At 52.7% G+C, this 27966-nt stretch overlaps 13 protein-coding genes across 13 annotated transcripts; 8 read left to right on the forward strand and 5 right to left on the reverse strand.

Annotated features, from left to right (window-relative positions):
* Window positions 1–508: 508 nt before the first annotated feature.
* On the reverse strand, window positions 509–2567 carry DACRYDRAFT_101348 (uncharacterized protein; the record flags this gene model as incomplete). The annotated part of the gene is made up of 2 exons (XM_040767548.1): window positions 509–548; window positions 685–2567. The coding sequence occupies 2 exons, from the start codon at window positions 2565–2567 to the stop codon at window positions 509–511; spliced, it is 1923 nt and encodes a 640-aa protein (XP_040626057.1).
* An 885-nt stretch (window positions 2568–3452) lies between these two features.
* DACRYDRAFT_117944 (uncharacterized protein) lies at window positions 3453–4632 on the forward strand. The gene is made up of 3 exons (XM_040770497.1): window positions 3453–3616; window positions 3666–3854; window positions 3905–4632. Exons 1-3 carry the CDS (start codon window positions 3527–3529, stop codon window positions 4583–4585), a joined length of 960 nt encoding a protein of 319 aa, XP_040626058.1. The 5' UTR covers window positions 3453–3526; the 3' UTR covers window positions 4586–4632.
* A 23-nt stretch (window positions 4633–4655) lies between these two features.
* Window positions 4656–5337, reverse strand: DACRYDRAFT_109886 (uncharacterized protein; the record flags this gene model as incomplete). The annotated part of the gene is made up of 2 exons (XM_040768961.1): window positions 4656–5226; window positions 5273–5337. The coding sequence occupies 2 exons, from the start codon at window positions 5335–5337 to the stop codon at window positions 4656–4658; spliced, it is 636 nt and encodes a 211-aa protein (XP_040626059.1).
* Window positions 5338–5456: 119 nt separating this feature from the next.
* Window positions 5457–7137, forward strand: DACRYDRAFT_117945 (uncharacterized protein; the record flags this gene model as incomplete). The annotated part of the gene is made up of 4 exons (XM_040770498.1): window positions 5457–5568; window positions 5615–6103; window positions 6152–6511; window positions 6563–7137. 4 exons carry the CDS (start codon window positions 5460–5462, stop codon window positions 7105–7107), a joined length of 1503 nt encoding a protein of 500 aa, XP_040626060.1. The 3' UTR covers window positions 7108–7137.
* Window positions 7138–7302: 165 nt separating this feature from the next.
* On the forward strand, window positions 7303–10180 carry DACRYDRAFT_23783 (FAD-binding domain-containing protein). Its single transcript, XM_040773390.1, has 10 exons — window positions 7303–8090; window positions 8145–8248; window positions 8298–8333; window positions 8390–8749; window positions 8802–8873; window positions 8924–9049; window positions 9099–9256; window positions 9306–9378; window positions 9432–10073; window positions 10124–10180. Exons 1-9 carry the CDS (start codon window positions 7928–7930, stop codon window positions 9840–9842), a joined length of 1503 nt encoding a protein of 500 aa, XP_040626061.1. The 5' UTR covers window positions 7303–7927; the 3' UTR covers window positions 9843–10073; window positions 10124–10180.
* Window positions 10181–10220: 40 nt separating this feature from the next.
* Window positions 10221–10947, reverse strand: DACRYDRAFT_23785 (uncharacterized protein; the record flags this gene model as incomplete). Its single annotated transcript, XM_040773391.1, has 3 exons — window positions 10911–10947; window positions 10656–10858; window positions 10221–10601 (listed from the first exon to the last, which is right to left on the reverse strand). Coding segments are annotated over exons 2-3 (505 nt in total), but the record flags the coding sequence as incomplete, so codon positions are not given.
* Window positions 10948–12715: 1768 nt separating this feature from the next.
* Window positions 12716–15781, forward strand: DACRYDRAFT_96037 (copper amine oxidase; the record flags this gene model as incomplete). The annotated part of the gene is given in 13 exon segments (XM_040777341.1): window positions 12716–13202; window positions 13252–13564; window positions 13612–14032; window positions 14082–14202; window positions 14252–14418; window positions 14469–14646; window positions 14696–14866; window positions 14914–15083; window positions 15130–15155; window positions 15175–15329; window positions 15378–15409; window positions 15460–15510; window positions 15573–15781. The coding sequence occupies 13 exon segments, from the start codon at window positions 12868–12870 to the stop codon at window positions 15779–15781; spliced, it is 2349 nt and encodes a 782-aa protein (XP_040626063.1). The 5' UTR covers window positions 12716–12867.
* A 716-nt stretch (window positions 15782–16497) lies between these two features.
* DACRYDRAFT_23786 (uncharacterized protein) lies at window positions 16498–18223 on the forward strand. The gene is made up of 4 exons (XM_040773392.1): window positions 16498–16702; window positions 17207–17502; window positions 17549–17745; window positions 17792–18223. The coding sequence occupies exons 2-4, from the start codon at window positions 17209–17211 to the stop codon at window positions 18054–18056; spliced, it is 756 nt and encodes a 251-aa protein (XP_040626064.1). The 5' UTR covers window positions 16498–16702; window positions 17207–17208; the 3' UTR covers window positions 18057–18223.
* A 1-nt stretch (window position 18224) lies between these two features.
* DACRYDRAFT_23787 (uncharacterized protein) lies at window positions 18225–20260 on the reverse strand (the record flags this gene model as incomplete). Its single annotated transcript, XM_040773393.1, has 6 exons — window positions 18225–18746; window positions 18796–18908; window positions 18958–19446; window positions 19498–19815; window positions 19863–19889; window positions 19939–20260. The coding sequence occupies 6 exons, from the start codon at window positions 20255–20257 to the stop codon at window positions 18282–18284; spliced, it is 1731 nt and encodes a 576-aa protein (XP_040626065.1). The 3' UTR covers window positions 18225–18281.
* Window positions 20261–20535: 275 nt separating this feature from the next.
* On the forward strand, window positions 20536–21126 carry DACRYDRAFT_117951 (uncharacterized protein; the record flags this gene model as incomplete). The annotated part of the gene is made up of 3 exons (XM_040770499.1): window positions 20536–20750; window positions 20804–20845; window positions 20901–21126. 3 exons carry the CDS (start codon window positions 20536–20538, stop codon window positions 20983–20985), a joined length of 342 nt encoding a protein of 113 aa, XP_040626066.1. The 3' UTR covers window positions 20986–21126.
* A 1651-nt stretch (window positions 21127–22777) lies between these two features.
* Window positions 22778–24526, forward strand: DACRYDRAFT_23789 (ammonium transporter). The gene is made up of 3 exons (XM_040773394.1): window positions 22778–22857; window positions 22913–23112; window positions 23164–24526. The coding sequence occupies exons 1-3, from the start codon at window positions 22803–22805 to the stop codon at window positions 24385–24387; spliced, it is 1479 nt and encodes a 492-aa protein (XP_040626067.1). The 5' UTR covers window positions 22778–22802; the 3' UTR covers window positions 24388–24526.
* A 125-nt stretch (window positions 24527–24651) lies between these two features.
* DACRYDRAFT_23790 (uncharacterized protein) lies at window positions 24652–27058 on the forward strand. The gene is made up of 8 exons (XM_040773395.1): window positions 24652–24815; window positions 24868–25024; window positions 25080–25302; window positions 25353–25764; window positions 25817–26207; window positions 26257–26734; window positions 26781–26866; window positions 26916–27058. Exons 1-8 carry the CDS (start codon window positions 24739–24741, stop codon window positions 26952–26954), a joined length of 1863 nt encoding a protein of 620 aa, XP_040626068.1. The 5' UTR covers window positions 24652–24738; the 3' UTR covers window positions 26955–27058.
* On the reverse strand, window positions 27043–27861 carry DACRYDRAFT_96043 (uncharacterized protein; the record flags this gene model as incomplete). The annotated part of the gene is made up of 2 exons (XM_040777342.1): window positions 27043–27334; window positions 27384–27861. 2 exons carry the CDS (start codon window positions 27859–27861, stop codon window positions 27186–27188), a joined length of 627 nt encoding a protein of 208 aa, XP_040626069.1. The 3' UTR covers window positions 27043–27185.
* Between the last annotated feature and the right edge of the window lie 105 nt (window positions 27862–27966).

The following is a 27966-nucleotide window of genomic DNA, read 5'->3' on the forward strand; positions in this document are numbered from 1 at the left end:
TAACCCTAACCCTAACCCTAACCCTAACCCTAACCCTAACCCTAACCCTAACCCTAACCCTAACCCTAACCCTAACCCTAACCCTAACCCTAACCCTAACCCTAACCCTCTCTTTTTGGAAGGTGACATGCACCTGCTCCTTCCCACCCGAACAAACAAGGTACATGCATGCATATTTTACGAGTGAGTCTGCTAAAACATTCGGAATACATGAAGACATGTAGAAATAAACATGGACATGGACATGGTGTTGGTGTTGGTGTTCTGCTCGGGGGTTCGTATATCGTATCGGTGTATCGTGTTTCGTATATCGCGGGTCGATGTGCACTCATACATCATTGGAAAAGCTCTTCTGCCTTGGATGTGAATCGCCTCGTGTAGCGATCACCTCGGCGCCCACCTGCATCTGAGTCCAGGGCCCTCTTCGCCCGAGGCCATTAATCCCCATACACAGAACTCCCACTAGCAACAGTAACTGCGTACTCGAACTCCCCTGAGTTCCTATCGATTAATCCCTCGGCCCAGGAAGGTGGGCGGCCTTGTTTTCGCTGCATGGAAGTGTACAGGGATTGGGGGGGTTGGGGGTCGAGCGAGTTTCGAAGGGCGGGGTTGCTGGAGATGGGGTCAGATTGGATCAGATAGCGGAAGTTTAGAATGGGGAAACAAAGGAGGTAGAAGACGCACTTAGCACTCAAAGTAGGTCTGATACTCAACCTACTAAAACTACTCGGAAAAAGCGGGTTCCCAGGACCACGTTCGGCCAGGGGGTGGTACACGTGGGACCTTTCGCTCGAGCCACGGTGTACGAGGTTGGGGTCGGGGGAAGAGGTGTGGGTGTTGGAGTTGGAGGTAAGGGAAGCGTTGAGAGCGTTTGAGTTGGAAGTATTGAGAGGGCTGCTGAGAGGGGAGACGAGGGGGGAAGCAAGGTCATACGCTCCTTGTGGTTGCTGTTGTCGAGACATGGGCTGCACGTGATGGGACTGGGAAGGCACCGACCGTCCAAGTACACCCTCAGTCCGTCCGCCAGGAAGTGAACCGACGTTTACCGTCGCACCCCTTGGCCTCCCCTCCCCTACTCCACCCGGGACGCTCGGACCCCCCGCACCCCTTGGCTCCGCAGGCTCGAGGGGGGTCATCTTCAACCTCCCGAAACCCCTCATGCTACCTGTCGAAAACGCTCTCGACAACCCCGCAGCCGCCAACCCTGTCCCCGGGCTCCACCCCGCACCCGCCGAGCCCCCCACTGAGCCTGCAGGAGTTACGGAAGGAGGAGTTCCCGCTGTAGACGCGTGGGAGCTTGAAATCGAGGCAGCAGTGGTGATCCTCAACCCATGTATATGCCTGCTGCCCGCCGACTCTCCCGATTTTGTACTCCCCACTGGAGAAGAGCGGCCGCTCGCTCGATCACTAGCTTCGTCTTCTTCCTCTTCGCGCAGTTCGGCTAGATCCGGCATCAACCCGCTCATACTCGAACTCAAGGCGTTCAGATTGGGACTGAGTGCTGCTTCCAGCGTAGGCGAAAGCAAAGGGCTAGAACCTCCGTGATAGACCGGTTCAAGCCTGGCTTCAAACGGCTCGGCTTCGTACTCGTCTTCATCAAAGAGCAACGCCGGGTCGGCATCGGCATCAGCGCCCGGACCAAAATCGTATATCTCCCAAGACTGGGATGGGTCGTCCCTTTCGTCTTCTACTTCGAGCTCAGGGGGGATGCCGAGGGCGCCCTTGACGCGTTCCCATAGAGCTTCACTGTGGGAGCGGATGCAGAGGCGAAGAAGGCGAGACCAGTCTGCGTCTGGGGAGGAGGAGCGAGGGACGCGAGTGAGGTGATAAATAAGCTGGTCGTACGTCCATTTTGCGGGGTCTGGGAGGGGAAGCAGCGGGGTATTGGGAGAAGAGGAAGGAAACGTCTTGCGTAGGAGCTTGAAGAGGTCGGACGTCGGTCCAGGGGATGTGACCAACTGCTGAACTTCGGCACACCGGTCTAGGAAGGGAAGGTAGTCTGCTTCTCCGAGTTCTGCGATCGTCGCTGTTTCTTCGGAAGTGGGATTATTGAGACTGAGTGCGAGATCGACAGTCTGCTTCGGTGTGAGCGTCTGTGTTGTCAACCTAGGTGCAGGAGCAGAGGTCTGAGCGCGCGATCGGCTGAAGCTGCCTGCGAAGCCTGTGCCTGAGCCTGGTGTGCCTGTGGGGCGATCTGGGTGGATGGGTGTAAAGGGAGAGAAGGGTGTTCGCCTGCTTTCGCTGGCTGCGCTGCCCCATGAAGAGCGTCGAACGCGATCTGATTCAGATGAGAGGGCGCGTTCGTGTCGTTTTTCGCTCGAAACGCGGTTCAGCTCTCGTGGGCTGTCGCGGTTGCTCGCTGCGCTCCCTGGTCTGCTTCCCAGTACCGATCCTGGACGACTAGGAGCATCGTCTGGTTGAGGAACGCGTACGATGGTAAGCCTTGATACTGAATCTGCGGGAGTAAGTTGTAGCCTGTTGAATGGGTCCTGCGCTGCTGATGAGCGCCTTGCAGTAAGACGTTTTTGAGGTTGAGGGAGCATTGGGTATGGGTCAAGGGTGGACATGATGAAGAGGGGAAGGGGAAGAGTTGGAAAGTAAGTGGGATGATGGTAGTTAGATGGCAAGAGTGGAGAGCTGGAAGAGGTCATGTATGCGCTCAATGGCTTGATTGCCCTGATTAAGGCAAGTGAAGAACACGTGACATCTCTGACCTCATCAACTTCCGCTCAAACTCTATTTCTCAGCCAATAACATTCATTCATTCGATTACCTTTATTGGATTCTGCTAGCAACATGACAGACAGAAGAGATGGCCTCAGATAGATGGATGGATTTGTTCCGATAATCCAGCACTCACGGACATTGCCGTATTCATTTACTGCTCTCTGTTCTTCTTGCCTCTATCTGCGCTGTCTCTTGTCCATGTGCCCGCTGGCTACATGTTGGCAAGAAGCGTTGCCGGATCCCCTCGGTTGAGCTGACCTGCACGAAAATGGCTACCTTACCTCATGCCACACGGACCACTGCACCCTTCTTGGTCGGAACACATGAAGGCTCATCCAAACAAAGCAAGCACTCTGTTAGCATCTCAAGGCAGTTCTTAGGGCGCTGCTCAGTTTAGGTCACACGCCTGGTATAACCTCTAATCGCCCTTTTTTGCCTTCATTAGAGGATGTCCGTATCAGCCGAGTTCTTGACTCCATCTCCGGGGCTTGTCTTGCGAGTACAATCCCACTGGTATCTCTTGAGACACTTCAGACTGCTTCGGGTCTCGTTCTAGCCATTTCGGGACACCGCACCTAGGGTTATGATCGGCGACACCTCGTCTGCTCTTATAACTCTAATTATCGTCTCATGCGATGTCTTGCCTCGCCGATCACCCCCCTCTCCCATGCATATATAACACGCCCCTCCCCTCGGACCGCTTGTTCCCCAACCACCACCTTCCAAGATCCTGGTGATCATCCCTCGCACCCAGCTCCCCTCTTACTTCACGCATCACACGCACACTCCCTACTTCAACATGCAGCTCTCACTCACTCAGTCCGTCGTCTTCGTCCTGCTTGTCCTTGATGGAACAAGCGCGGCGGTGATTCCGCATGAGCGGCGCGCCGTACGTTTCCAAATATATGCGCGTCTTCCTGGCTGATCTTTCTATGCAGGCATTGGTGACGGAGCCACAAGGGCTCGTCGACCCCGTTTCTGTCACCGGGCTCGAGATCCTCCCAGATGTGACGGTGACCCTCGACGGTCTGCATATGCATCAGCGTGGTCTACTGGATCCCCTACTAGGTCCGAACGGGATCCTGGGTGCCCTTCCCGGCCTACTCACTGGGCTTCTCGGCACAGTCGTAAGTCACCCTCTCGGCATATCTGCCCCCATTAACGCGCATATATGCAGACTAACGTCCTTGGTGGCGTGCTCGGAGGACTGGGACTTGGAAGTATCCTCATCGCCGACCCTTCTACTGGAGCGCAGGGTATGCATGTCTACCTCGTTCAAGCCAGCAATACGTCGATCGCCATGGCTACTGCTACCAACGCCACTGACCCCGCACTGCTCGCTGCTACGAACATGTCCAACTCTGATCTAGTGCTCGCAACTCTTCACGTCCCCGTCGTCAACCAAACTACGATGAACATTGCAGACATGTGTATCACCTCCACCGGCCCTAGCGCGAACAACATGACTGCCTCACCCTGTCGGGACGTGTCGCTCGCCCAGCTCTTCGTGTACAATACCAAGAATAATGCTGTGTATTCCGTGACGGATCTTCTCACCTGTTCATACGCCGCCGGGAACGCAACGACCGCCTCGCCTGGAGCTGCTCTGACTGGGACTGCCAATATCATCATGGTCGAGCGCGATGCCCCGACATTGCCTGCCTGCAATGGGACAATGAAGGCTATCACGTTCACCCCTGCAAATTCCAACCCTAATACTCAAGCGCCTGTGACCGTAGCTCCTGGACAGGCCGTCGGCACCACCGGGAGCACTACCGCGCCGAGTCTGGACTATGCTGCCGGGGATCACGACCCCAACGCGATGACGGATGGTACTGCTAATAACAATGACGAGTAGAGATTCAATTGTACAGGATCTGTGATGGTTGTACATAAACAAAATATAATAACAAGCATTCACTGGATCATCACCACTCGCAATACAAGTACAAAGTCACCTCCTTGACGACTGGCACCATTCCTGACCTTGTGCGGTAGTGAGGCAAGAGACTGATTCGTATTCGGTCACCCTTCTGTGCATTCATAATGAGGGGACTGTCGTCGTCAAAGTAGACACTGAAGATCCACGTCTTAGGATAGTGCGGCTCAAGAGGCTCTTCGCACACGATTGTTTCTGCCCCTTGAGGGTTCGTTTTATCAGGATCCAGCAATGGCCTGACCAAGCTCGCTCTCAAGATACATGGGCCATTCTCCACAGGCCAACCCTCTTTCCACGGGGCGAGTATAACGTTCACTAGCACCTTCCTGAGCCTCCTCGCCCCCAGAACGGGGCTTTGGAGATAGGTTCTCCCGCCTTTCGCGTACTCCAGACGGTTGTTAACTGGCTTGGAACTGACGTTTTCTAGCCTCTTGATCCAGGTACGTCGGAAGAGGTGGGAGAGGTTGAGGATTTCGTACGCGAGTTCGAGGGGGAGTGGAGGGCTGAGGAGAGGCAGTACTTGAGAGGAGAGGGAAGGGCGTGGAGGGTGGGAGGAGGGACTGTTGATGTGGTTAGGGAGGATGGGAGGGGAGGGGGAGGGCGTACTGTTCGCTGCTTGAGTAGACCATTCCTTTGAACGCTGTCACAGTGAGACGAGGTTGGGTGTCCATAGAGAACTGTCGGCGATAAACCACAGAGAAATATCGCCGACACCGCCACTCACCGAATTTTGTGCATGTCGACCACATCAGCTTGCGTGCGTTGTCTACCTCACACGACCAGAAGCTGGAGCATGCCCCTCCTTATTGCACCTCGGATAGCACGACAGGCTGTTCATTATGCATTTCGGTATCGATTTCCTGCAACGGTGACGCAGAGGACGCTACATGTGACTGTTTCTGGTGAGTTGAGGCGGGAGGGTTCTGGGCGCGAGCTGATTGTTTTTAGTGCAAGCGAAGAAGAGGAGCAAGGGTGTAGACGTGGATGAATTTGGGGAGGGTTTCGGTGAGGTTGAGGAGATTGGCAACCATCTATGGGAAGAAACCTCCCCTGCCACTGCTGCAGAGACCTCGACCTCCCCCTCTGACAAGTCCGACATCATCGACGACACGGTCGGCTTGCCCGATAGAAGGAAACGGTTCAGCGCGTTCAAGAAGATAACACCTTCTGGAAAGACCACATCGACTTTCCGGAAATATTACCGTCATATTACTGAACGACTGTCGGACACTCTCCCTGTCCACCAGCGACAGCGACTCAGTCCAACCTACTTGCGCAAGCTGATCGCGGCTGCGAGAGTGGACGAGGATTGGGTGCGCGTACGCACTGTTGTCGACCAGTGGCAAACGAGGATGAAAGCTGATCAGAAGGGGATGGAGAAGGCGCTTGGGAACTATTATTGGATATTGAGGAGGATGGCACCCGCCGAGAACCATGGTATGTCTCTAGATATTGGGTATTTGGAAATGCTCAAGTGTGGTGTAGAAGAACAGGAAAAGTCGGAGGTCAGCGTGATTACGACAGAAAGCGACAAGGACGTGTTAGTCGACGGAGGAGCGGGTATTCCGCCGGATTACAGGGACATCCGCAACAAGACTGAGTGGAGCATGATCGAGACTTCGGCCACAAGGATGGGCCGTCATCGGATGATGTTCAACGGCTACTACGATCAGCTTATGTCCCGCCTTCCAACAAAAGACGCCACGCTCGCTCCGCTCAAGAATGTACGCCACATGATCAATCTCTCACTGCATCGTGGTGATCTGGAGAGAGTCGCGGAGGTGCTCAAGCGCTGGAGGGAATCCATGGGAAGGCCTTACAGAAAGATTGGGGAGGAGTTCATTGGTGTGTATCTCACCCGTCGTATCTCGAAGTTGCTGAACGGCATGTCTACAGGGCGCTGTATGACCCTTCATGAAACCCTGGTAGCAATAAACGTTCTCACCAACCGAGCCGATTACGGAATCGACCTCCAGAGTCTGAAACAAGTCCATAAGCTGTTCCACTCCATCATGCAGAACACCAGTCTGCACCCAGAGGAGTCTGTGGAAGCCGCTTTCAAGCTCGCTGCGATGTCATCGGCCATGCCATGGCGGCATATCATGCAAGATCCTGTCAGCTCCGTGCTCCTCATCTCCATTTGCCATCGAGCGAGCCGGAGTAAATATGCTCAGACGAGTATGGAGAAGGGTGCCCAGGTCCTGGATGAACTTGGGGCGTATATCCAAGCGAGCAAGGACAAATTAACACACAAAGATCAAAAGAACATTTATCGAAATCTCGGATTCGCCCAACGTCCACAAGCAATGGAGCTGGGTTCGAAGGAGATGAAGTGGAGAGCTATGAGTATCAAGGCCGCACAGACATTTGGCAAAGAACTGGGTCTCGATGTCGGTTGGCTATCGATTCCCGAGAAGCCGGCAGTACAGCCCCAAGCATAGCTGTCATTTTTAATATAGTTAAGCTTAATGAACCCCGCTTCTGTGATGTTTAATTGTTCCTGAAATCCCGTGTTCTCGAGAGGGCAAGGGACGTTGAAAGAAGAGTGGTGTATATTTTGGATTTACACGTGGTTAAGTTTCCGTCTTCCTAGGAGCTTCTTTTCACGAAGTCCATTTCAGGTTGCTGGATCTCCCTGGCGTTCATCCACCTCCCACGGGTCCGTCGCACGGTCCCGCGGCCCATGTTGATGGCCTGACAATCTCTGGTTTCCCTTCATCCTCGAGGCTGATATGACCTCAGTGGCGTTGTGCTAGAAGCGTGGCACATTCCAGCAGGTCTTGACTTCTATCTTTAGTCCAAACAAGGCACTAGCTAAAGGCAGCTGGAAGGACTATACTGCATCCGGAGGTCAATATGTGTAGGGAAGTCTGAATCTACGATGGGCTTACAGCGCCTGTATGAAGTGCGGCGCCTGACGCTGGCTGCCACAAGCATGTTTTATCACGAAACCTCGACGGCTGATGAACAATTTGAATGGCAGTGGCTTCCAGTGTCACATGCGCTTACAAAGGCCGAATGTCACTGTACACGCGTACGCCGACCATCCCTGTTCTCAAGCAGAACACTTACGATGTTTTACAACTTCTCTTGGTCTCGTATGAGGCGGCCGCCGAAGAAGTATCGCCTTGTTGACGAGTGTGCCACTCCGATTCCTTTTCCAATTGGGAAATCTTCTTTGCTGGAGTACAAATATCAACCCCTCACAGGCTGGGTATCCTGTAATCGACTTGTTTCACGTTGGTTTCGATCAACATAAGCATGTTCGTACTCCACCTTTTGCCGTCCCTGCTTTTGCTTTTCTTCAGACTTTCTGGGGTGTACGCACTTCTTTCTGAAGAGGTCCATCCCAGAGCCAATGTAGCAACCACATGCGCCCAAATCGAGAGTGCAATCTCGTCGGCCTCTTCCGTATACTACCCAGGTGAGCCTTATTGCTGAAAGCTGCCGCTCTCCTTGATTGACTGGCTTCTTGCAGCTTCTATTCAATGGACGCAAGACATCTTGCATTGGGCATCAAATGCTGCACAATCCTCGGCATGCTCTGTGGAACCAGGGAGCGTGCAAGACGTAGCCATCATTGTGAGTAGTTGAGTCTTCTTCACAAACTCTTGACCCTCATCAATAGTAGATGCAAATTTTAGCGAGCACGCAAACGCCTTTTGCGGTACGAAACTGAATTCCCCTCGTCTCCGATCGACTCTGTAACTCACATGTATACAGGTCAAAGGGGGAGGTCATTCACCCAATATTGGCTTCAGCTCTACTACAGGCGTCCAGATTGCGATGTCACGTTTCTCCGACGTTAACTACGATGCAGCATCAGGAACTGCTGAGATTGGAGCTGGCCTCATTTGGGATGATGTCTATGATGCGCTCACTCCCCAAGGTGTCAATGTCATTGGCGGCAGAGTCACTGGCGTTGGTGTCGCTGGCTTTACTTTGGGCGGAGGATATTCTTGGAAAACCAATCAATATGGCTTGACAATTGACAGCATGGTCTCTTACGAGTTAGTCCTTCCAAATGGCACTATCGTCTACCCTAGTGCGACTTCGTATCCGGATCTCTTCTGGGCCCTCAAGGTCAGCACCTGCTGTTGACTGTTCAGAACCCTCCTCTGACCGCAGCTGGCAGGGGGCAGGGCAAGTAAACTTTGGAATCGTCACGCAGTTCACGATGAAGGCATATCCACAGACAGACGTTTGGGTGAGATTGTATCGATAGCTCGATTTGGTGTTGATTACTAAGTACCGAAGGGTGGCTCCATCACCTACCCGGTCACAGAGCTCAACGCTGTTGCAAACGCCATTATCCAATTTAACAGCCAGAATACAGACCCGAAAGCCAGCATTCTGCCAACGTTCGGTGTAACTCTTGATCTTGTGCGTGCCTCATTTGGTATCGAGGATGAGTCTTTCTGACCCGGTCTAGCCTATTGCCATCGTCATTCTATTTTACGATGCACCGACCCCACCTACGGGAACGTTTGATGCGTTCTTCAATGTTCCTTGGGTATATTACGACCTTTCGACCCAGCCATATGGAGATATGGTGAGATCAACGCCTTCGAATCTCACTATGTACAACAGGTTGGGGATCCTAAAGGGCCATTTGGTGCATTGCTGAGGTTTTCGATAGGCTGGCATTTAACACAGCCCCGGTATATAACCTCTCCTCGGCTGTCCTTGCACAGGTGATCAATCAGACCATCGTAAGTACATTCAATTATGTTCAGCATTGGGCTTCAAATAACGGGATGCGAAGTACTATGGTGACACGGATACTTTGCTGGGAGAGCTTCTGGATGGTAGTTGGTACTTCTCGATCGACGTGGAGCCCTTCCTACCCTCAGCCTTCACAAACAACAATCAAGGGGGCTCTTACCCTCACGAGGATGCTCTATTACCGATCTGCTTCACTTTCTCTTGGGAATCATCCCTTGATGACAGCTTCTGGATGAACGCAATCCAAGACTCGGCGAACATCGTCACGCAGACGGCTATTGCAGAGGGCCAACCGTTAACTGGGGCGGAGATGATAAAATATAACAACTATGCACCGGCAAACACTCCTCTAGATCAGCTGTACGGATCTAACTTGGCAAGGCTGCAATCGATCAAGGCTCAGTACGACCCCAACAACGTAATGGGTCTCACTGGTGGATTCAAACTTTGAGTATTTGTTGTAGTACAGGATATGAGATGGTAATATACAGACATGAAGACGTCAACTTTAGGTTGAGGATTAAGATGGCTGTGAGGCTTGCGAGGCCTTTTGCAGTGTAGATTCTCCTTTCTGGATACTGTCGATCAACAGCGGTAGTTCCCCAATGCCGATGGATTGAAAAAAGTGCAGATGGCTGGCGCGAGCGATACGCAAGGCTCTCCAGTTGAGGGATGAGATCGTCTGTGAGACATAAGAGAATGACCAAGAGCATGGTGTGGGAAACGACGCACCATCTCCTCTTGAACGATAACGGAATCTGTAGGTAAAGATGGTATCGGTGGTTTAGGGGCACCAGGTGCCACAGCAGATTTCGACGGCGTCGTCACGGCGGGATTGCTCGTTCCGGCTAGACTGAGAGAGCCAGACGGCAAAGGGGAAGCAGCAGTGGACTGCGAGACCGGAGGGGTCGCCGGGCGGGGAGGCGTTGCTGGAGGCGTGCCAAGCTTATTGGCCATGTTCAGCTGCAACGCATTCTCATCCTTCTTCACCTCGGCTGGCTTCGCAGTAGGTGCGGCGACCTTCTGACTCTCGGATAGCTTTTCACGCTCCTTCGCTAAAGTCTCAGCCGCTTGAGCCTTTCGTGCTTCAGAGGCTTTCTGATTAGCGAGCTCCTGCTTTTGCCGTGCCGTGTCGATGATTTTGCGCCTCTTCGTCAGCCTCTCTTGGGGCATCTTGTAGCGTTTCAACAAGTCATCCAGCGTCGGAATGCTTAGTGAGTTATCAGCAACAAGATAGTGTAGAAAGGATAAAGTCAAGTCTCACTGAAGATCGCGCTCCAGATCTGCCGGACCTTCATAACCGTTCATGAGATCATCGTACGCCTCTACAAGATCGATAGCGATCATGCTGGGGAAACGACGCTCCTCACTCGCCGTGTCATTCATCTGTCGGCGCACAGATTCCATGTCTATGAAGGGGAGCGGCGCCTTGGCAATGTCTTTACACAGGCCAATCTTCCATTCAATCTGTCGAAGAAAGTTAGAGGTAGCAAAATACGGGCTAATGGTTATCACTGACCCAGTTGCGCTCCCGCGTCGTGACAAGTTGGGCAGTGCTACCCATTGTGCGCCCACCTGGCACAGTTTGACGAAGTTGTTCGACAATCTTATTCATGGTGGCAGTTGCCCACTTTTCCTGCTCGCAAGATTGGTTTGTTGGTATCTCGCGAACAGATGGGAAACTCACATTATCAGCATCGAGGATGAAACCCATTTGCAAGCTCTGATTCTTTGGCTCCTGCCATCGAGTTTTCTCCTTTTCGGTGTAATAGAGAATGTGCTGAAGGAAGATATTCATCTGGAATAGAATAGTCCGACGGAAACCAGTATCGCCCATCTAGTTTCTCATTAGCTGGAAAATCTCTACTCGACGGAAGGGGCATGCCTCATAGTCCAGGAGCTCCGTGCTGGTCAGGAACTTTGGGAAGAAGCTGTCCTCTTGGTCGTCAATAGACATCATTTCGCTGAATTTGCGCTTCTTCGACGCTGCGCCTTCCGCATCTTTTGTACCGGTGAGAAGCTTTTCTTTCGCTGTAGCTTCGGCAATAGCAGGAAGAACTTTTTCGAGAAGGGTACGAAATTTGGCGATAGAAGGACCGTCTGGATCTTTGGATGCGAGGATGGAAGGGTCGCGGAAATATTGTTGAAGCGACCAGAAAGTCGTATAATACTCTGGTAGAAGATATGAGGTCGATAGGGGGGCAACATCACACAATACTGCGCACCGTTCATTTCGGCGGTCTCCTCGAAAGTCGTCACGTTGACGAGATCGAAAGAGCCCCTCAGGTTCACACCACTTCTCTCGCCAAATCGGAAGATCCTGCTCGCCAGCAGCTGCATAATCCGCCCGCAAAGCGGCGTATGAGCTGATTTGGATAGGCGCCGTAGAATTTCGTTGAGTGTGCGGAGCATAGCGAGGGACATTGCTTGATTGGTGTGAATAGACGATGTGAGTCGCTGCACACGCGTTTCCAGCCAACCCCATAGGACCTCGCAGCTAGGAACAGTTTGTGTGTCGAGGAGTTCTTCAAATAAATTCAAGGGTGCGGTGGGTTCGCAGGTGCCTATGTACTCGTTAGCGCCGGTGGCCACTCGCGGCCACATGCGGACTTACCTTGCTCACTCAGAGTCAAAACGATATCCAGCAAGTCGAATAGATCAGCGAAGTACGCATCGGGATCAACATCCCCTTCCTTAGACTGCGGCAGTTTGTTAGGAGACAGTGAAGAAGTTGAGATACCAAACGCACTGCTAGATCCATAAGGCGCGATCTAATCGCGAGGGTCCATTCCTCCTTGATGAGCTCAGGGGACTTGGAACCAGTTGGAACAGTCACAAGAATTTCCTTCACTAGTGTATCGAGCTCATCTTGGCTTATGTGACCAGGTCGTAGACTTGCCAATTCCTGGATAAGCTGTTCTAAATGGGTTGCAAATGAGGACATGACAGTTGTGTACAAATGTCTGTGTGGCGAGAGTCCGAGTTTGTTAACGGTCCCTGAAGTACATCGCCACCCAAGGCAACCTTCACGGATGCATTTGGAAGTTCTCATTGCGCAAACATGCCGTGTCTCCTCGGACAAACCATTCTTCTCTCCATTCTATTCAACCTCCCTGACTGACTTCGTGCCTTGCCGTGCTTATCGCTCTGTTATGCCGGAAATCCACTGGAGAACGGCCATAACGCTGTCTGATAAGCAAAGAGCAACCGACTGGTTCTTGGTCTTTTTGAAAATGTGGGAATTTTCTAATACGCAGACATGGGAAGGCATCTCACATACCGACCTCTCACATGCACATCTTCCACGTCATCCGCCTGTTCCTAGTGACTAAACTTGGAAACTGGGTTGCTGCTTCAATTCCGGCTATTCCATCTTCGGCGATCCTCGCTGATGCCTACATAAAGATTGGCAACTGAGATGCGGGGTCTTTCCTGTGACGGTCTGCGTTCTCTGCGCCTCTGTCATTCGCGCCGTCATGGTCCACCCTACCCGGCTTGTCTGCACGCTTCTTGCAGCGTCTTTGGCAATCCCGGCATCTGCGAGTCCCAAAGCACCATGGGTAAAAGGTCCCGGCAAACGCCCTGTGACGCGCCGCGAAGCTGCGATCAACCAGTCCAGGCGTGATCAACCGTGGAACGAGACCGACTCATGTGGTACTGGTGTCAGTAACTACACCGTCAAAGCGCCGAAGAAGAACATCTGGCTTGGATTGACGGAAGCGGAAGTAGCGGGTATCACGGAATTTGTACACAACCAGAAATCGCTCAACTTGACAGCGGTCGAGAATGCAACGAATTGGGACAACTCACTGTGCGTATAGCTTACCTTTGGTAGTTCCCTTGTTCTGACTACCGGACAGACTCTTGGTTGAGCTCATGCTTCCCAACAAGACGGATGCCTTGAACTACTTCGACGGAGGTGGAGCCGAGCCTGCTCGCCACGCTCACATCGAGGTTGATCACCGCGCTTCTGTTCACAATCCTGCCTATCTGGATTACATCGTTGGACCGCTGCCCATCAGCAACAAGACCACGGTCGAGCCTCTGGCATGGCCGTATACCAAGGGTCCAGGCAGTTCCCACAACTATGCCGCTGATGACGACGCTCGGAACGACTTTATGAATAACTTCGGCGCTGAATTGGCAGATATCACTCGCGCGCTCTGGAATGGGGTACGTATTCCGTATCCCCTTTGCATACATCCTCTAATCTCGCACAGACTGCGATGGGTCTTGATAACGACACAATGAGCATCTGGGGCATCGATCCTCTCTTCCAAGAAGATGGACGCACCATTTCCTGGGACACATTCTGGAACAACAATAATGACGTATACGACGATTCGACGCTGCTCCCCCTTGGCCTGTTCCTCAAGCCCGACATCACCGGTCGCGACCCGAGCCAGTGGTCGAACCAAGGTGTCCTGTACAATGGCGAATTTTACGACACTATAGACGATTTCAAGAGCGCATTTTATTCGGGTAACATTCAAACTTTTGGCCCGAACGAGGATGAGGAATGGGGTCGAACGGACCAGCGCGGACCGGTCAATCCAACGGACTGGCAATCTCCTCCCATGCTCATACAACCGGCGGGCCAACGCTTCCAAGTTGATGTGGAGCAGCAATACGTTCAGTGGAGTAAGTGATTCGTTTCATCCCCAAATATCGTCTAAAATGGAATCATTAGTGGACTTTGAGTTTTATATCGCCTTCACCCGCGACACAGGGATCAAGCTTTTCGACATCAACTTCAAGGGCCAGCGCATCATTTACGAGATTGGTTTGCAAGAAGCTCTTGCTCATTACGGGTACGCACCGTGTGCACCTTGTATAAAATGCCCCTAAAGTTCCTTCTAGTGCCAATGACCCTGTCCAGTCTGGCACTGCTTATCTTGATTCGTACTATGGCTTTGGTCCCTACGCGTTCGAACTGGTCAATGGATATGACTGCCCGAGCTATGCTTTCTACCTCAATTCGACTTTCTACGCAGATGAGACTACAAGAACTCACTTGAACAACATCTGTAAGGTCACTCGCGTGTAAGCATTCTGCGTCTGGCTGACGTTAAATCAGGCTTGTTTGAGCAAGACGCCGGACATCCCATTCAACGCCATTCCAGCAGTCAATATGTCACAATCACTCGCAATATCTTCTTCACTGTTCGTACTGTATCGACCGTCGGCAACTACGATTACATGCTGGACTACACCTTCTACATGGACGGATCGCTGCATGTCACAGTTCGTGCAAGGTAAGCCTTTCTCGTCCTGGCCTATTTTCCTTTGCTTAATGGCCCTCAGTGGGTATATTCAGTCTGCCTACTTTGCGAACAACGAGGAATATGGCTTCCACATTCACGAGTATCTCTCCGGAAGCATGCATGATCATGTGCTGAACTTCAAGGTTGACCTGGATATCCTCGGAGAGAAGAACAGCTTACAAAACGTTTCATTCGTTCCGGCTACTGTCGAGTATGTTGTCATCTAGCTTAGCGGCCATGCACCTGAACGTCTCACAGGTATCCGTGGTCAAATGGAAAGACGCGCAATACGATGAAGCTCGAAAAGTCCTTCGTGACTACAGAGACCGGGATTGACTACCCGTACAATTCTGCGGCCCTGTTTGCTGTCGTCAATAAGGACAAGCCAAACAAGTACGGAGAGCTCCCTGGGTTCCGTGTTCTCCCATGTACGAGTGCTTCCAACCATGTCTACCTGACCTCATGATATTTCAGCAACCGCACCGGTGCATCTGACAGTGGTCAACTCACAACCTGCAGAACGCAGCCCATTGGGCAGAACGTAACTTCTGGGTGACGAAACAAAAAGATACCGAGCCGCGCTCTTCGCATCCGTTCAATAATCAGGATGTTGCTGATCTGGTCGTCAATTTCTCAAAGTTCGTGGATGACGAGTCGATTGAACAGGAAGATCTGTAAGATTATCCCCCCTGTACGATCGACACCTGCTCACGATTGTGTAGCGTACTCTGGATCAACGCCGGCATGCACCATGGTAAGCACTCCTCTGCAGAAGTCACCATCCAGCCATTGACGTTCTGACAGTGCCCCACACCGGCGATCTCCCCAACACCGTCTTCAGCACTGCATGGGGGTGTTCATCCTCACCCCCCTTAACTACCTCTACGGCGACCCGTCGCGGCAAACGATCCAGCAAGCGCGTATCAACTACCACAACGGGAACGTAACCGAGGTCGCCACGTTCGGCTCTGAGACGATCCAGCCGGAGTGTACCGTCGATCTGAGGGACTCGTTTACCGACCTGTGGGATTATACGGGGGATGTGGTGGTTAGGAAATTCCCGTATGATCCGAATGACCCGTTCTTTAACACGCAGAGTATCGTCAAGCGGGATGAGGATCTCTGAACGAATAGGCTACTGAATCTGCAATCACGAGTTGATGACGTGTGCGATATGGATCGAGTAGAACGTTAATTATAAGTATTTGTGTTGAATTATTTGATGAGATAGACGAAGGTGCTTCGATATCCCTGATTGAATCCACGCGGAATTCATTTGTGTCTATCTCGGATAAGAAACCTGCCAACGGTTTTTGTGGCTTGAATCATTCTGCGCGGGACTCAGAAAGACAAGAGGTAGGTGAGTGTTCCTCGTTCCGTGCGCAAAGGCCATTGGCTGGGCGCTTAGATAATGAGCATGAAGTGGTGGGCGGCTGGAAGATTTTCGTGGTCACGGCTTGTATCTTCAACTAGCGCTGTGGTAGTGGTTTCCATGCTGTCCAGTACATTCATGATTTGTGAATGTTATCCGGAGCATACCACGTATGCATCAAGCAGACGGGAATTTAAAGGAGTTTGCTTAGTATTTCTTGGCATGAGCAAACGTGACCTGCAAGTTGGCCGGTCCGGCATGGCGTATGCATTGGTTGGCACGTGCCCCTTTGAGAGAAGGTCATGAGGACGTGGAATTGCGCAAGCAGGAAATAGGAGGCAACAGAATGATTTGGTTAGTGCGTTTGCTTAGGGGGAGTGAAAATTGATTGCCCAGCCTGAGTCGGTCCCCGCATACTCGGCATACTCATACAAGGGGGCGAGCGAGTAAGAAGGCTGATTCCGTCTTAGCCCACACTGTCCCCTCTCGTACCTCTGAGAAATACGATAAGACGAATGTCGAGCGACAACACGCCGCCTCCGCTGAGCCGGACAACGAGTGGGAACACGAGCCTTATGGAGCGACTGCGTAGTTTTGGTCGAGGGAGGAGTGAGCGTGGAGAGGTGGAGAGTGTGGATGGGTCGACGCTTGTGCATGGACGACGGTCAAGTTCTGGTGAGAGATTGAAATTAAAATTCTGATTTGTGGATTGTGTTCTATTCTGTGAATGTGATGAGCCAAGGCTCTTCTGTGCAAGTGACTTTTGAAATGAATGAATACGTGTGGTCGAGGTTGTGTTATCAATGAGTGTTCCTTATCTCTGACCAACCGTTGTTCACCATTTCACCATTTATCTCTCACTCTTATTCCTTCATTTCTCCGTGACTGATCCGAAACTTTTCACACTTTTCTTGGCGATTCATGTTTAACCCCTTTTAATTTTTCACTCTATTCCAAATATGGCTATTGCCGTTATGTTCTCTTTTCTCACACATCGGAGCGCCCATCGTTGGTGGCTGCCTCCTCGAACCTGGACCCTCTCACCTACGAACCCCTCTCCCCTTTCTGCAAATTTACCACTATCATTCCCCCCTTAATTTACCCATCTTCCCTCCTTCTCATAACACTTCTTCATTCCTAGACTTCTTCTTAGCGCTCATACTCACTCTTCATCATCAGCAATGGACGACCGTCGCTCCCGTTCCCGCACCCGTCCAGACGGGCCAGTCGTCTCCACAGGCAGAGGAGGCGCGGGCAACATGGTTCCCAAGTCTCAGGAATCGCTGGAGCAAGTCGACGAGCCCCGTGGACGTAACCCGATCAGCACGAGCGAGCGGATTACCCACTCTGGCCGCGGAGGCGCTGGCAACATTCGCTCTCCTAGCAGGGATCCAGAGGCGAGGAAGCGCGAAGCAGCAGAGAACGCTGCAGAGGCCGCGATCGTCACTGAGCACGCGGCGAAAGATACGGGCGTGGTATGTCCTCCCCTACCTCTTCAGGTGCATGCTAAAGAATGGAAAGCACTCTTCCGGTCGCGGAGGGTGGGGTAATATCAGCAGGTCCAAGAGTCCCGCTGCGAATCGCATTCCGCTCGTCTCCTCGGGACGTGGGGGTGCGGGGAACGTTCATGCTGTAGGAGAGCTGCCGGACGGACATGCGATCGCAGAAGAGGACTCGCATGTTATTGCCGACCACAAGGTTCACGAACATGGGATCATGTATGTCTGTTCTCCGTCCGTCGCTCCTATCTCACCCTTCTTGTAGTCATTCCACCGGCCGTGGAGGCGGCGGCAACATCCTCACGGGCGACCCTGTTGTCCCTGGCTCTGAACACACAGAGCAAGTGCACGCCACCTCCGACCTGGAGCACCACGCGCACTCGACAGGCCGTGGCGGCGCAGGGAATATCATCCCCGACGAAGAGGAGCGCGGGCGCCCAGCGGAACATCATCATGGTTCTTTGCTGCACAAGTTTGGCGACTTTGTCAAGGGGTCGAGCAAGAGCCGCGAGAGGGGTGACAAGCACTGAACTTGAACCTGCTGAACCTGCTGAACTTAATGAACTTGCTTTCTTCTTCCTTCTCCATCTTATCATGCTAATGATGTCCTTGCCATCATACTCTGTCGTTCTTTAACTCGATTGTCGGAATAAGTGTTTGTACACCTAGACGAGGCCGTCAACGACCGTTTTGTTTTTGTTATCTATAAGTTACACTGCTCGGTATACAAGACTGACAACTCGAGGGAAATGAATTTAAACAATCAGGGTGTTGAGCACTCTCAGGTGCTCGAGCCCGCACGCACCCCGCCCAAAGTCCTTCACGCTCCGGTACTTCCTCGCCTGTCCACACCCATCAATAGCGCATATCGCCTGCGGACGTGCTCGTGGAGGTGGGACAAGCTCGACATGCGCCTCCCCGAGATCAGCAGGGCCGTCCATATCCACGTCCTCCTCTGTCTCCCCCTTGATCTCTTGCATCCTCCCCGGTCCTACGCGCTTCACAGGACCCATATAAGCGAGCCACTTCGCTTCCGGAGGGACGGCCCAGCGCACGCCGTCCTTGCTCGACACCCAGCGTGAGAGCGTAGGCGCGGGTGCAAGTTGGGGTGTCACGCTTCCATCCCCTGATGAGCCAGGTGCCGTCGTCGAGCTCACACCGCTTCGCGAGCTTCGAGTCTTAGGGGCTTGCTTCGACAGCAGACGGCGGATAGTCGCTTGCTGTTCCGATGTGAGCCGCTGGTCTGTAATCTAGAGGGTGTATGCCCACCTTTTCGTCTTCAAGCTTTTGTGCGCTTTGCAGACTGCGTTTCCGGGACTGCTCTTGTTTGCGCAGTTCCATCTCCTGCGGTGTGAGGTTCTTCTTCTTCCCAGGGCCAGTCGCTGTGCCACGCATGAGATGATACGAACAAAAGAGGAAACCTGTGCGTACGCAATTCGATAAACTCTACCGTTGCACCAGTGCCTTTCATCGCTGCCTGCCTGGCTGTCATCCTCCCAGGCGGTGGAACGCTCATCTCCTCCTCTTCGTCCTCTTCTTCGTCTTCGTCCTCCTCGACCTCATCCACCGCAGCTTCCTCCTCAGCTTCCTCCTCTTCTTCCTCTTCCTCCTCCGCCTGCTCCTCTTCTAGCTCATCTTGCTCCTCTTGCTCATCCTCCTCCTCTTCTGGTTCCTCATCAACGTCCATATTCGTAGGTTCCGTCCTCGTAGACAACGATCGGCTCATGTCTTCCTCCTCCAAATATTCGAAATCGGCAGGCACGGGGGACAATTCCTCGTCCTCTGGTGCTGGGGTAGGTTCGATCGAATGCCCAGGAGTGGCGGATAATGCGGGAGTAGAGCTTGGCGCGCCAGTCGCGGTGGGAGGGACCCTGCGCTTGTGCGACAGAGGTCCATCGGGAAACTTGCGCCCATCCCACTCTTCAACACACTTTGAGCATCTGCCACATTCACATTAAAGCATGGACATACCTCCTTTCCCACGACGGAAGGGGAGTTTATTCTTGCCCTTTGCCGTCGCTGGACGAGCTTTGATTGGCGTCTTTCCTTGAAATTTGACTTTGATCCTCAAGTTTGGTCGGAAAACAGGCTTTGGAGGTGAGGGAGTGGGCGACGGGGGAGGAGGCGTAAGGTCGTCTGACCCTTCGGGAAATTTTACTGGCGAGTCAAATTGACTGACAGGATCGGACTCTTCATCCTCAACTTCACCTTCGCCTACATCGCCTTCCCTTACGGCAGGTGTTCCTTCCTCAGCTTTGTTCACCACTGCGCTATCTTCCATATTTACATCTGAGTTAAATGAGCATATATGCTGGCAATCCAATCTTGATACTCACCTCTTTTACTTATATTCCGTTCAGGTCCTGTAATCTCATGAGCGCCTAAAATAACAAGGCATTAAATTTGACATACGTGTGGTACCATCATCCTCGCTCTCCATCTCCTGATCCTCATCTGGAGTAATGACTGTGCTCAGTTGAGTTGGCTGCTCGACCCTTCCCGAGCTGCGAGTGCTCATCACTCGACCCGTTCCTCTCGCTGATGCAGATCCCTTGGGTCTGTTGCTGCTTCTGGTCGCAGCCATTGTCTCCTCTTCTCCCTGAGACGCTGGAGGAGATGATTGTTCAGACCTGAGATGAAGAGGCGACGATGCTTGTGACTGCCTTACAATAGTCCGCGGACTGGTTGAATGACGCTGGCCGTCGTCGGTTGTATGGGAGATGTCGGCCATGTCAGCGGTTCGCGTAGAAGGGGCGTTGTTTGATCGAGGACGGCCGCTAGCCAATTGGGATGCAAAGTTCCTAAAGTGTATGCTGATGAGATACGCTTCTGATATTCTCAATCTCCGTTCACCGCCATTGCCCCTCACGGTCCCGGGCAGCGCCACCCCGCCTTGCACAACATAATCAATCATCCCTGACACCGTCGCGTCCTTCATTCCACGTCGTCCACGCGTATAGTACAGTACATTCCAAACCGGTAATTTGGGGTGCATAATCAAGCTGCCTCATGCCATCCAGCGACTATCAGGCAGTCCCGACGACGGCGGAGGAGGAGAGTGCAGAGACTAGACCACAAGTCGCAGCAGATCGGTTCACCCAACGTCCTGTACCTTGGTGGAAACGCGTCCTGCTCATCCTCTTCATCGTCCTCCTCGGTGGTATCATCTGGCTCCTCAAGGACGTCAGAAATTCCCTGGCACCAAAAGTCGTATATGCGGATCGGTAAGGTGCATATACAAACGTACATGGCGTGAATGTACTAACCATGTGCGCAGCTATTCAGCCGAGTTCAGGTACCGCCCTGCCGCATCACCGGTGTGAGCTCAACCGTATGTTGTCCGACTCGAGCTACGGGGCTGATCGCAGATACAGGATCACCGAGACTCTCAACAGCGGCAGAACGCTCCTCATCCGTGGTGCACATCCAACCGCACGACGCGCCCACAACGAGCTCTGAACTGGATGCATCTCGAATGGAACTACATACGAAGCAAGACCGATCAGCCATCCATCCTTTGCATACGCTGAACGACCATCCATGGACTTTGCATATCGAGCATATTCCCTCATTGTACCATAATATCAGTCTTCGTAACGCATATATCCACCGTCATTAAGTGCTTGCATGGTAAAATCCGAACTGCACTTTTCATCAGCGAGATAATCACGTGCTTCTCTTTCATCTGGAATTCAACTTGGCGAACAACGATGTTGACTTTAAATAACACCCCAGGACGTCGTACCGGAGACATGCGGTCAGAAAATCAGGTACCTGGCACAGAATTGGACAAGATGCTTTCCAGGACACCTGTAAGCACATCGTTCGAATTACCAAGTTCCAAACAAGACTAGCGCCGATAAAGCCAAACCGCAAACGATGTACCACATGTGCGCTCTGCCTTGAACCCCATATCTTGGAGACCGCCTCTTTGTCTCGATGTCGTGCTTTCCCTACCTTCAGGACTCTTCTACTGCGGGGCGCTGAGAAAGATTTTCGCTCTCGCTACATTGTCCTCCAAACGCACTCGAGTTCGAACATCCCTCACGGTCCCGCAGGGCCGGCTGCTGTCACTGGACAGCTCTTATCTCGCCCAGCATGTGGAGCACGATGGGGCAGAGAGCCTTGGCATTGCACGGCGGAATATCATGTACATTTTTGGAAGATCCGTTCTAAAGCAGAAGTATCATTGTTAACATCAACAAGTTCTCTTGGCAGTTAAGTGCGGATTTCGAGCTGGCGGTCTGTTGCATGTTTGCCAAGAGAACGGGAGAATACTGGACCGGGAAGCAACGTCTTGGGGGTGTTCATTTGATGATAATGAACAACCCCTGGAGATGACCGCACAATATATGTGTACGTCCATCAGGCAGCACGTCATAGCAGCCAAACTAATTCATTGTTGGGCCGGCACCCTATCAGCAAATTCACCCGCCGCACCAGTCAGATGCCTGGGATGGTTGACTGGGGACGTACAGAGATCTCCAAGGGTCTTCGGTACAACAGCGAGATTGTCACATCGGATTATTCGGACAAATAAGAGGTTGCGCGCTTATCACCGCCACTAAGTAATGAAAGTCAGGCACACGACGTGGAGGAACTTTTGTTGTCGTGCAAGGTGGCCGCCGGTAAGTGCATTGTGAGCGTTCTCGAGATTGACGCTTACGATACCATGTGAAACATACCGTGATAACGAGCGCTAACTCCACCTCCGCCCCGGTGGTAGCCGGTACATGCCTCTATCACGGTTTCCCTACGTCGCCCGAGAAAAGGCACGCGGGCGGTATAAACTCTGGATGTGGCTGGTCACGATTCAGTTCGAGGAGTGGGCGAGAGCGATGAGAGGAACGCGCGCCAAGGCTATGGGCCGCCGCGGGAGAGAACTGTATAAGGGTCCCTAGAACCGGATGGGACAGGGGATTGGACGGCAACCAATAAGACGCGGGGTCCTTATCTCTCCTCGACTTATCTGGTCAGTTTTCTCGTGTCTGAGACGCGTCTTTCCGCCCGATTCATCAGCCCGTGCTCACCCAAACAGGCAACTCCCCGTTCCATCATTCATCTCATCAAGAAGTTTTTTTTTCTATCTCCTTCTTCCAAGTGGCTACGCCTGCTCGGCACTTATGGCCGGGCTCACCACCACAATGCGACTCCCATGCCAAGACTTGCACCAGCGCAATCCTTTATTAGGTCGACTCACAGGCCTCAGCGTGGCTCATTCACCCCCCTCCTCCTTCCCCCCTCCTTCCCTCTCCACCCCTCGCTAAACACCAGCCATGTCAGATCAACCAGCGTCGGGATTGCCTGGCCCCAACATTACTTATGATGCCTGTGAATAACCTTCCTTTACTTTCTCCAGTGCGCTAGCTCACTTCTCTTGGTCTAGCTGGCTCCATCATTGCTTATTACAATGATGCACCGGTTGTCTACAACCCCGGTGACTTGGCGTGGATCATCGCCGCTACCGCCCTTGTGTGGATCATGATTCCCGGTGTTGGCTACTTCTACTCCGGCCTTCTACGGAGAAAGAACGCCCTCTCCATGATCTACCTCTCCATGATGACGCTCGCGGTTGTTTCTTTCCAAGTGCGTTGCGTTCCATGAATCAATTCTGGATCGTACTTAAGATTGCCGCAGTGGTTCTTCTGGGGCTACTCACTCGCTTTCAGCGAGACAGCCGGTCCATATATCGGTGATTTGCGCCATTTCGGTCTGATGAAGGTACTCGATCAGCCTTCGGTCGGCTCCAGCAAGATCCCTGCCATCCTCTTCTGCGTGTACCAGCTCATGTTCGCGGCAATCACTCCCATCCTCGCCATTGGTGCTGTAGCAGAGCGCTCTCGCCTTGGCCCGCTGATCGTCTTCGTCTTCGTATGGGCTACCATCGTGTACGACCCCATTGCTTGCTGGACATGGAACCCGAACGGATGGGTATTCCAGCTCGGTGGCCTCGATTTCGCTGGAGGCACACCCGTGCATATCAGCTCCGGTACGGCTGGTCTCGCTATTTCCATCTACCTTGGCAAACGTCGCGGCTACGGCACTGAGCGTCTCGCCTACAAACCCCACAACACTACCTACGTTGTTCTCGGCACAGTATTTCTCTGGTTCGGCTGGTTCGGCTTCAACGGCGGTTCAGCACTCGCGGCCAACCTGCGCGCCATCCAGGCTTGCATCGTCACCAATCTCGCCGCATCCGTTGCCGGCCTGACCTGGATGTGCCTCGACTGGCGCCTTGAGCGCAAGTGGTCCGCCGTCGGCTTCTGCTCCGGTGCTATCGCCGGTCTCGTTGCCATCACCCCCGCTTCCGGTTTCGTTGGCTCTCCTGCTGCCGTCCTTTACGGCGTCCTTGCCGGCATTGGGTGCAATTTTGCCACCAAGCTCAAGTTCATCTTCAAGTACGACGATGCCCTCGATATCTACGCTTCCCACGCCATTGGCGGTGTGATCGGCAACCTCCTCACTGGCCTGTTTGCCCAGGCCTCAGTAGCCAACTTCGACGGCATCACCATCATCCCTGGAGGCTGGCTCGACCACAACTACCGCCAGCTCGGCATCCAGCTTGCCGACTCTGTATCTGGCATGGCCTACTCCTTTGTGATGACCACCATCATCCTCTGGATCATGCACTTCATTCCCGGGCTCTGCCTGCGTACTACCGAGGAAGCAGAGATCATTGGCATTGATGATGCTGAGATGGGCGAGTTCGCCTACGATTACGTTGGTGTTGATGCCGAGCTTGGCTACAAGCCCGAGCCAGCGCTCAGCACAGAAAGCGTTGATCCGACGCCGTACATGCCTGCTCCTCTCCCGGACAATGGCTCTAATGAGACGACGGAGAAGGCTGTACCTGCTGCATGAGCGGCTGCGTTGGGCTGCTCTCGTCATACTTGCATCTTATCACATATATATAATGGTTCACATGTACCGATGATTCCCCTCTGCTAGGGGAATTTGACGGTTGTTCGATTGTCATAGAGTAGGAAGAAATGATATCTTGAAACTGAACAAGCCCGAAAGAAAGTCAAGGAGTGGGTTCGGAGGTGGAGGGAATATCACGTGAGTGTGACGTCGCACAGCCATCTAGCATTGAGGGCAACCAGCGACCGAAGGCTGGCATCAATTCCGGTCTGCACTGCGCACAACTGGCTCGACCATATAACTCTCTTTTGCTCTCTCTCAAACCCCCGTACATATCACGACTTGTACAAGATGCAGGCTATCAGGCTGCAAAAGAAGTATCCCCATGTCACGCAGGAGGAGATGTTCGACCTCATCAATCGCTTCAAGTCAGCCACTCTTCATTCGCATATGCCCTAGGAACTCACACTATCTCCACAGTGCGATTGACACGGACACCCCAGGACGTGTAGATCAATCGACTGTTCTGAACACTGTTCAGGCTAGTGGTGAAGCGTCGTACGATGATGCGAGAGAAACGTTGAAGACGGTCTCTGTCGATGCCAGTGGCAAGGTCGAGTTGGAGGATTGGGTTGAGGTTCGTTACATGGGCGCCTATAACTTCGAGAGCCTGTGACTCATACTTATGACAGCTTATGACCAAGCTCCGTAGTCATAAAGGAGATCATCTACTCGCCACCAACAAAGGGAAGGTTACTGTCCGAGGATCCAATGCCAATGTCAGTCACACAATCAACGAAGATGAGCGGAGTGAGTTCACCAACCACATAAACGGCGTTCTTTCTGGCGATTCGGATGTCGGGGATCGCCTCCCAATACCGACACATACTATGCAGCTGTTCGATGAGTGTCGGGGTAAGCACTTTCTATGTACCAACCAATCTCCCTAGGTTGACGATGTTCAGATGGTCTCATTCTCTGCAAGCTGATCAACGACTCTGTGCCTGACACAATCGATGAACGTGTGCTGAACAAGCCAACTCCTTCCAAGACCGGTGGAAAGCCTCGTCCTCTCAACGCTTTCCAGATCACTGAGAACAACAACATTGTCATCACGTCCGCGAAGGGTATCGGCTGTAGCGTCGTGAATATTGGGCCTACCGACCTTGCGGAAGGACGCGAGCATCTCATTCTGGGCTTGATCTGGCAGATCATCAGAAAGGGATTGCTGAGCCGTGTCGATATCAAAATCCACCCTGAGCTCTACCGGCTCCTGGAGGAGGACGAAACATTGGAACAATTCTTGCGCCTGCCCCCCGATCAAATTCTACTCCGCTGGTTCAACTATCATCTGAAAAATGCAGGCTGGCACAGACGGTATGTACTCATGTTAACTGCCCTCATGATCAGTTCTCATAACAAATAACAGAGTGGGGAACTTCAGCAAGGATGTCAGCGATGGCGAGAACTACACCGTGCTGCTTAACCAACTTAAGCCGGAGGAGTGCTCCCGAGCACCGTTGCAGGAACGCGACCTGCCCACGCGTGCTGAGATGGTTCTCCAGAACGCTGATCGGATTGGTTGCCGCAAGTACCTCACCCCGGGCTCTATGATCTCCGGTAATCCTCGTCTCAACCTTGCTTTCGTTGCCAACCTCTTCAATAATTGGCCGGGCCTCGCACCACTCGAGGAAGCAGAAGCGCCACCGCCTATCGCAGACTTTGACGCAGAAGGAGAGCGGGAAGCGCGTGTCTTCACTCTCTGGCTGAATAGCTTGGATGTGGATCCTGGTGTCAACGACCTGTTTGAAGACTTGAAGGTGAGTGCGCATGTATTCACTTGCTGCGGGAGGGTTGATTGCAGTACAGGATGGCCTCGTCATTCTGCAAGCCTTCGACAAGATCATTCCAGGTTCTGTCGCATGGAGGCGTGTGTCCCGCAAGCTGCCGCTTTCCCGCTTCAAGATGGTCGAGAACACCAACTACGGCGTTGATCTTGCCAAGGCGAACAAGATGCACATTGTCGGTATCCAGGGCTCAGACATCGTCGATGGTACCCGGACTCTCGTTCTCGGTCTCGTCTGGCAGCTCATGAGATTGAACATCAACCAAACGCTTGCCTCGCTGAGCAAGGATGGGAAAGGCGTCTCTGATATGGAGATGGTCCGCTGGGCAAACGACAAGGTCAAGGCGGCGGGCAAGAAATCGACAATGCGGAGTTTCAAGGATCCGAGCCTGAGCAGTGCGGTCTTCTTCCTCGACCTCCTTGACGCTATCAAACCAGGCTATGTTGACTACAACCTCGTCTACGCGACTCCCAAGGATTATGAGGAATGCCGGCAGAATGGTCAGTTCGTTTATCTCATGGTTGGAAACCCCCTAACAGGAGTCAGCCAAGCTTGCTATTTCTATTGCGCGCAAGCTGAACTGCCTCATCTTCCTTGTCCCTGAGGATATCGTTGATGTCCGCGGGCGCCTGGTACGTTGATACGTTCTGCTCGAGGCTCGCTTGACTCATGGTTGACCAGATCCTGACGTTTGTTGGTTCTTTAATGGCGCATCACTAAGACTGTTTTCTCGGACGGCCTTGTCTCTTTCCGGATGCGGATCTACTGTACGAATAGCAAACATGGAACGATGAAAGAGGAATAATGAATAAGCTCTGAGAATCCGATAACAGTTCGAGTGAGTATATGTATGCGTGACTAGGGTACATGCCATGTAGAAGGAAGTCCGTGAGAGTACGTCCAAGAAAAGTCATGCAGAGCAAATGTCCAGCAGCTCCTGCAAAGATCTAACTACGGCCGACGTTGTCCCCCAAAACCGTTGCGCAAGAGATGCCAGCCGCTGACTATCATGACGACGGTGGTAACGATCAAGCCGAGCGAAAGGGGGTGAGACACAACTCCGAGCACACCGGCGGAACAAGCCGTGCAGGACCATCCATCTATAACTACATCAGATGTGCCCTGAAGAAATCAAGGAGGTGCACGTACCTGAGAGAGGGGTGTACGATTGCGGTTTGTACAGCGCGAATGTCATCTGCGAATTTGGGCTGAACAGACCTGGCGCAGCGCCGACATTTGGTCCGCGCTCATCGACAATACGAAGCGTGTAGCTGGCTTCAGCGAGAGGCGTTACACCGGGTTGTTGATTATACTCGTACGGGTCCCAAGTAACACTCTTAGCCGTTCCATCGATGACGCCGTTTGTTGGTCCGACAGGGTAAGTGTTACCATTTGCCTGACAATATGCGGAGAGCGTGAGGTGGGTAGGTGTCGAATAGAGAGATGTGAAGTTCCATCCGATGGTGATGATATTATTAGGCGCGATCTTGTAGAATGAAGGAGCGGCGGTGTTGGGTGGTTGGGTGAAGGAGAGACCACCTGCCGCTGCTGTTTGGGGGATGCCAGTCGAAGTGGTGGTATTCCTCGCGGTGCCCGTGGTGCCCGTTGCCGACACTGTGTTCGACATGGTTTAGAACGATAAAGGGAATGATCTGTGGCAGAGAGTATAGAATGGTATCGAATGCACCTTGAGTAGATGCAGAGTGCTCGAGGCCGACTAAGGCGGGGGGAT

Source organism: Dacryopinax primogenitus, assembly GCF_000292625.1.
Source record: "Dacryopinax primogenitus strain DJM-731 SS1 chromosome Unknown DACRYscaffold_16, whole genome shotgun sequence".
Lineage (NCBI taxonomy): Eukaryota > Fungi > Basidiomycota > Dacrymycetes > Dacrymycetales > Dacrymycetaceae > Dacryopinax > Dacryopinax primogenitus.

Coding starts and splice junctions, on each gene's coding strand:
- DACRYDRAFT_23783 (XM_040773390.1), top strand. CDS start 7,928: ATGTTCGTACTCCACCTTTTGCCGTCCCTGCTTTTGCTTTTCTTCAGA. Junction 8,249..8,297: donor TGCAAGACGTAGCCATCATT/GTGAGTAGTTGA, acceptor CATCAATAGTAG/ATGCAAATTTTAGCGAGCAC. Junction 8,334..8,389: donor GCACGCAAACGCCTTTTGCG/GTACGAAACTGA, acceptor ACATGTATACAG/GTCAAAGGGGGAGGTCATTC.
- DACRYDRAFT_23789 (XM_040773394.1), top strand. CDS start 22,803: ATGTCAGATCAACCAGCGTCGGGATTGCCTGGCCCCAACATTACTTAT. Junction 22,858..22,912: donor CAACATTACTTATGATGCCT/GTGAATAACCTT, acceptor CTCTTGGTCTAG/CTGGCTCCATCATTGCTTAT. Junction 23,113..23,163: donor TCGCGGTTGTTTCTTTCCAA/GTGCGTTGCGTT, acceptor AGATTGCCGCAG/TGGTTCTTCTGGGGCTACTC.
- DACRYDRAFT_23786 (XM_040773392.1), top strand. CDS start 17,209: ATGGACGACCGTCGCTCCCGTTCCCGCACCCGTCCAGACGGGCCAGTC. Junction 17,503..17,548: donor CGGCGAAAGATACGGGCGTG/GTATGTCCTCCC, acceptor AAGAATGGAAAG/CACTCTTCCGGTCGCGGAGG. Junction 17,746..17,791: donor GTTCACGAACATGGGATCAT/GTATGTCTGTTC, acceptor CCCTTCTTGTAG/TCATTCCACCGGCCGTGGAG.
- DACRYDRAFT_23790 (XM_040773395.1), top strand. CDS start 24,739: ATGCAGGCTATCAGGCTGCAAAAGAAGTATCCCCATGTCACGCAGGAG. Junction 26,208..26,256: donor ACCTGTTTGAAGACTTGAAG/GTGAGTGCGCAT, acceptor ATTGCAGTACAG/GATGGCCTCGTCATTCTGCA. Junction 26,735..26,780: donor TGAGGAATGCCGGCAGAATG/GTCAGTTCGTTT, acceptor AACAGGAGTCAG/CCAAGCTTGCTATTTCTATT.
- DACRYDRAFT_117944 (XM_040770497.1), top strand. CDS start 3,527: ATGCAGCTCTCACTCACTCAGTCCGTCGTCTTCGTCCTGCTTGTCCTT. Junction 3,617..3,665: donor TTCCGCATGAGCGGCGCGCC/GTACGTTTCCAA, acceptor CTTTCTATGCAG/GCATTGGTGACGGAGCCACA. Junction 3,855..3,904: donor CTGGGCTTCTCGGCACAGTC/GTAAGTCACCCT, acceptor GCATATATGCAG/ACTAACGTCCTTGGTGGCGT.